Source organism: Dipteris shenzhenensis, chromosome 3 (genome assembly GCF_047967505.1).
Source record: "Dipteris shenzhenensis isolate YYH24624 ecotype China chromosome 3, Dip_SZ_1.0, whole genome shotgun sequence".
NCBI lineage: Eukaryota > Viridiplantae > Streptophyta > Polypodiopsida > Gleicheniales > Dipteridaceae > Dipteris > Dipteris shenzhenensis.
Window position 1 is genome coordinate 13890485 of NC_141598.1, and position 6646 is coordinate 13897130.

The 6646-nt window shown below is 43.5% G+C and overlaps 1 protein-coding gene across 1 annotated transcript; it reads left to right on the top strand.

Moving 5' to 3' along the window:
- The first annotated feature begins 1757 nt into the window (after nt 1-1757).
- On the top strand, nt 1758-3779 carry LOC147903395 (uncharacterized). Its single transcript, XM_087398757.1, has one exon. It carries the CDS (start codon nt 1976-1978, stop codon nt 3461-3463), a length of 1488 nt encoding a protein of 495 aa, XP_087254883.1. The 5' UTR covers nt 1758-1975; the 3' UTR covers nt 3464-3779.
- Nucleotides 3780-6646: the final 2867 nt, after the last annotated feature.

The window sequence follows — 6646 nt, forward strand, 5'->3', positions numbered from 1 at the left end:
ATACTTAATTGATTTTGATGGAAATTATGTATGGGTGATAACAAGATGCAAGTCAAATCATCTTGTTGTCTTGTGTTAAAGAAAAGGAAAAGAAATGAAAATTGTATATGATAAGGAATTCGAAAAGAAAAACAAGGGAAATTTTATATGATAAGGGGTTAGACATTAAGGGAACTTGTATACTAAGGAGTGCAAATGGACTTTGATCACTCCGGAGTGCAAATGAAATTGAAGTCATTTTCACATTTGTCTATATACACACACTCCCAAGAATAAAAAAGAAAGATCTAAAGCGTATTTTAAACCTTAGCATTTTGGTGCATGTCTTTTGGTAGTGCCTTCCATTTTAGAACATGTGTTAAATGGAGACTACCCCCTCTTTAAATTATAGTAAGGCATGAAGATGCTTTAATGTGGTCAATTATAAAAGAGACCTAGTCTACTATTCCACAACATTTGTTCTTGTAAACCAACACACTGCGCACCCATTACTTTTAAGGTAAGTAGAGGGTTGCAACAGGTAGAAGGATAACGATTGAGACTCTAGTACTTGTGGGAAAGTTTGAGCATGTTCCTATGCAACTGATTGGCCATAGAAGTTGATTGTGGTGAAGTGGCTATTGGTCTACTCAGTTTAATGCTTCACAAGGCCCCTAGTTAGAGGTCATTTGATGGGAACAGTTATTATGTTCTCAATTAGGGGCTAAAAACACGAGAGAGCTTATTGTAGGTGGTGAAGTGCCTAATAGGTAGTGTAGATTTAGAGCGATGGTCAATGCACCCCTACCAAGTGGCATGGCAATGTTCTCAAAGTTCCTAAATAATTGGTGTAGGTTTTGAGTGACACATATTAATGTGAATGGCACGGGGGTGATGCATCGCTCTCGAGTGGCATGGCAAAGGTGGCCCTTAGTTGGAAGGTTCAATCCTTGAGAGCCAACCCACATGCAACAACCATCACAATGTAGCTTGGACATGCTGCAAGGAGGCCTCAAGGTTGAATCCACCTTCCTCATTATCTTGGCTTCTTCACCTATTGGTCCATTGGCTCTCACCGACTGCTATAGCAAATATTAACATGTACTTCTAATTGGTATTGTAGTTGCTTAAAACATGTTGTAGGTCCATCCACCTCTAAAATCCTTCATAGACCTTGGAGAGCTAAGCATGGATAGCCACAGTAGCCATGTAGCTAGAGTCATTCGATTATGCACACAAGCACTTCTTTGGGACAAAAGTTCTAGTTTTGCCTTCACAGAGCTTTCGTTGTGAGCCAAGGATTGCACCACAAGTTTGTTTTGACTTTTTTTTAAAAGACCGCATTCCACTGCCCAAGCCCTACGATTGGTGCATAGACTTCGAGCTTCTTTCTGATTGGCTGAAAAAACCTGCAAGAACCTTGTTAGGTACTCACTACTCACAAGCTAGAGCTTTCATGGGGACATCCTTTTCTCGCAATGCTAGCTTAGCATCTCCGAGCAAGGTTGAGTGTTAGCATGAGCGCGGGGAGGTCCTCTTTAGGCATTTTGGCCGAATGTTTTGTTTTGTCCTTGAAAGTTTGGGCGCATGTTCAACGAGCGCAAATTCAAGGAAGGGGAGAGGAAGGCGGCAAGCGGTGAGGTCAGCGAGACAAGGTGGTTCGGGGCTGAGCTTTCATGGAAGGACACACAAGACTGGCTGTCTTAGCTGGCCTTATAAGACACCTTTACTGCATAAACACAGCAACTCAGAAAGGGCAAGGTCTTCCACTTTTCTCAAAGTCTTCTCCGTCCACCTGCCTTTTCTTCCAATCACTCCATCAGTCCATTATCTCTCATCTTCTTCTTCTGATTCTGATTCTTCTTCTTCTTGTTCTTCTTCTTCTTCTTCTTCAGTAGAGACAATCCATCACGCAATTACAACTTCACCCTCCACTCGCACGCCTTCCTCGCCTCCCACCCAATTATCCCCTTCGTAGTCGCTCACCTCACTCACCATGGTTTTGCCCCCCTCCCCCCCTCCCGACTCTAGTAGTAACAGCTCCTCCGAGCTTTCCTGCCATCCCTTCCTCTCCCATCGCCCTTCCTCTCCCCCTGCCGTCTCCTCCCCCTCCCTTTCCTCCGACCATTCTGACTCTTTCCTCAGCCTTCCCTCCGATATTTGCTTCTCCCCCCAGGACGACGCTTCGAAGGAACGAGACTTGCCCGCATCTAGACCTTGCATCGACATTGTCAAGAAGCTGAAGCAGAGATTCGGAAGCACTGTGCTAGCGAAAATGGGCGAAGTTGTCAGAGAGGAAGCTCGAGCGGGAAACCCGGAGGCTCTGACTTTTTGCAACCAGCTATGGGCTGCGAAAGAGGAAGCTGAGAGCTGCTGCGATATGGACGCTGCGCGGGCGAATGGCGACGAGGAGGAATCCATGTGGGGAGGGTTTCCCAGCGTCGTTGGGCAGGAGATCCTAAATACGAAGCTCTTCGGCGAGAGAGCTGATGACAGTCCGTCACAAAGCAGAGCAGCGTGCGACGAGTCTGCTTCAAAGCCCACAGGTACTTGCCGTCGGACGCGTCCACTGCCCTCCCTATCGCTTCCGCCGCCAACCAATGACAGCGCCCAAATCCGCGAATGCTCCTCGCAGTGGCAGAGGTCGCCGAAGCTGGGGCCATGGATGTCGAGGGCGCCGTCGAGCGCGGGCACTACGCCGCCGAGTCTGAGCCCATGTTTGGCGAGGGTGTGGGAGGCACTACCGCTGAACGAGAACGATTCGGAGGACATGCTACTATACGGGGTGTTGAAGGAGGCGACGAAGAAGGGGTGGGTGCCGGTGACGCCGCACGGAAGGAAACCAAGGGAGGGATTATCATCAACATCTGAAGCATCGAAAGAAGAGGCGAAGCAAGAGGCAAAGGCGGAGGCAATATCATCATGGAGGACGATTAGCAGCAGCAGCGAGGCAGCTGGAGCGGCGGAGGAGGAGAAGAAGGTGGCGAAGGGGAAGCATTACAGGGGGGTGAGGAGGAGGCCATGGGGGAAGTTCGCGGCGGAGATAAGGGATTCAGCGAGGCAAGGGCAGAGGATATGGCTGGGGACTTTCGACAGGGCGGAGGAGGCGGCGTTGGCATATGACCGGGCGGCGCTGCGCATGAGAGGAGCTAGAGCTTTACTCAATTTCCCTGTAGAGGCGGTTGTGGCCTCTCTAAAGGTGGCGGAAGAGGGGCGTTCCGCCGCCGCCCCCTTGGAAGCGCCGCCCCCAGAGGCCTCCCGAAAACGCTCCCGAATTGCTGAATTGGCGCCAGATGAGACTGACGTGGCACAGCACCGCCACCCCTCGTCCGCTGAGCTGGCCGTCGACGTCCACGTCCATTTCCTCGAGAACCTCCTGTCCAGCTCAGCCATCACCGAACCCCAACCTAACCCTTGCGTAGGGGTCCACCCCTTCATCGACCCCAACCACAAATTTGACTTTCCAGCTCATCCGGTTTACTAGCCTTCCCGAGCATATGAGAACCTTGTAACATGAGAGCCTATTTATCCTCCTTCCTGCAAAGCGGCATCTTCTTTACACCTTGTAATATTATTTCCAATAGAATTGCTTGGAGTCACACTAGCTTCCCTTATCGGACTCTCTTCTCCTCTCTCAAACAATGCATCTTTGAAGTTTAACACGATATACCATAACACCATCTCCTTTCATTTTTTGGTTAGCATGATGCGATTGTTATATGTTATATGTACAAAGCAGAAGTGATCCCTTGTGGCAAGCAAAGTGAAGAGGATGCCTAATATGTGGCAAAGAAGGTGCAAAGCTAAAGAAACTTTGGTTATTATGTACTATTGGGCCATAAAGGGTAAAAGCAAGATGTGTGGAGTGTGTGGGAGATTACATGGAGTTAGAAGTTTTGGAGTTTTGCACATGATGTTTTGCTTGCATCTCCTAAAGACATTAAATAGCAATGCATGCATTCATCTTCAACTAGAATGGCATATATTCGTACCAATGCATACCATTTAGTATAGCTAATATTTATACCATTTTTAAACATTTTTTCCCCTTTTTTTTGCGTGAGAGAAAAATAAACTTAACAAGTAATAAAACAAGCCCCTTCCAAAGGAAAACCTCACCCTTAGATTATGACAACCCTTAAAGCCCTTCTAATGTTACCCTTCTATCATAGCATTCTTTTAAAGCCCTTGCACAATTCCCATAATAAGAGAACCCCAAAGCAAACAACAATTTTGGTGGGCATGTTTTGCTTCACATCAATGATTCAAACACTTTCATCCCATATTGTTGTATTTGTCACTACCACATATGCACTCTTTTGGTACGTAAACTTTGCCTTTTTTCTTATTATGTCATGGAAGAATCACCTATAGTAAGGTGCCATTTCCATTAGTTGACTTTCTATCCTTGTGATATTGAGACCCTTGAAGGTTACCAACGCCCTTTTTCAATCCTTCACTATCTAATGCTTCACTCTCTTATGCTTTCTCTAAAGGTTTCTCTTTAGTTTTAGAACTTTTTGCTAGATAGTACATTGCATGTGGCTCTTTCCTTGGTCCTTGCATTATTTCCTTGGCTACTTGTTTTTCTTTCTTCCAATCGATAATTTGCACTTTGACCAAGTTGGAACTATCATCTCTTTGGCTTATACTTGAGTCTCCACGTTGGTGTCTACCTTGGTGATTAGCAATCCTATAGTGGGTACTGCTTTGTTTTTGTTGACCTCCCCCTTGAATAGCTTTATGTGTTTCTTTAGACTCATATATTCTGGCTTCATACAAACTTCACCAAATGGTAGCCAATTCTTGACTGCCCTTTCTTATGAAGAAATGGCAACAAATTCTTAATTGCCATTTCTTATGAGGAAATGGCAACAAATTCTTGACTACCATTTCTTCATAAGAAATGGCAGCAAATTCTTGATTGCCATTTCTTGGTAAGAAATGGCAGCCACTTTTTGACTGCCACTTCGTTCAAAGAAATGGCAAGCACTTCTTGACTGCCATTTTCTAAGAAGAAATTGCAGCACAAAATGGCAACTATCTCTTGACTACTACCATTTCTTACGAAGAAATGGCAACCATTTTTAAACTGCCATTCTTACCAAGAAATGGCAGCACAAAATGCATATGTGGATCAAAATTACACAATGGTTGACCATTCAGTTGCTGCAAAGTATCTTATTGTTACCAAAGATTTAGTACTACCATTCACAACATTGATATTACTATCACTCTTTCTATATTGTCTAAGTGTGAAAGATTAATCAAAAGTCTTAAGTGCATCAATACTCATAGTACACAGTGTGAAGAAGTCATCTAAAATTCTAAGGAATAACTTTTACCTTTTATAACACACGCATTTTACTTGATAACAAATATTATTCAATAGTTGATTGAGAAATAAATAATACAATTTCTACATAGCAAAATAAAATATAAATTTATAAAGACATTACATGAAGAGTTTTCCAAGAAATATTCAAGCCTATGGTTTGACCCAATGTCTGAATCTCATAATTTTCTTAAAATATACAAGCATCCTTAATGGTTGCATCATCAACACTCCCGATGGGTATGATACTTTGTATAGGCCTTAATGAAAGTGGAGTGGAGTGGTGGGCCAACAGTGGTGTGGATGTTGTAGGGATGGCAAGGGAGGAATGGTGGAAAGGTCATGAGGAAGAGGCAAAAAGTTGGCAAGATCTCAAACAAGAGAGGTGTGGCAAAAAAAGAGGCATTTGGGTTTGCTTTTTGAAAGTTTATCTGAGTCGGTATAGGCATCGGTATATACCGGCACCTATACCGACAAAAACAAAGTTTTCCTTTGTTTTTGCATTTCCTAAAACTTTTAGTACTTCTCTCACTTCTAGTTCCTTACTAGGTTTAAGAAATGATGACTTGTATTGGATTACAAAATCTTGTAGCCTGGGAGGCCCTGTTTTAGGGTACGTGTTGACTTTTTTTATCATATCTCCTTTTTTATCACACCTTGCACCCTTTAAAGCATACATCTTTGTACTTCTAGCCATGCATATGGTATTAGATGTGCATGATATTTTTCAAAAGTCTCAAACCAAGTGATATTTCCTAGTTTCGCACCATGCATCATGCATGGTCATCGAAAAACATGCATCTGTCAACTTCTAGCCATGCAAATGACATTTGATAAGCATCATACTTTGTGCAAGCAGTAAAATGGGTGAGTTCAAGGCTTGTGCAAAGTATCATGGCCATTTGGTGTCATTTTCATGGCATGGAATGGGTATTTCCTAGTTTTTCACCATGCATCATGCATCAGTATTCAAAAACATGCATTAGTGTGCTTGTAGGCCTGAAAATGGTATTTGATGGACAAAATACTTTGATCAAACCTTAAACTCAGTAATTTTAATGTCTGCGCAAAGTATCGTAGCCATCTGATGTCATTTGCATGGCTTGGAATGGATATTTCCTAGTTTTTCACTATGGATCATGCATGAGTGTTGAAAAACATGCATTGATGTGCGTCTAGCAGCTATGCAAATGGTATTTTATGGACATGAAACTTTGTAAAAGCCTCAAAATAGGTGATTTCACGGCTTGTGCAAAGTATCATGACCATCTCATTTCATTTTCATGGCTTGGAATGGATATTTCCTAGTTTTTCACCATGCATCATGCATGA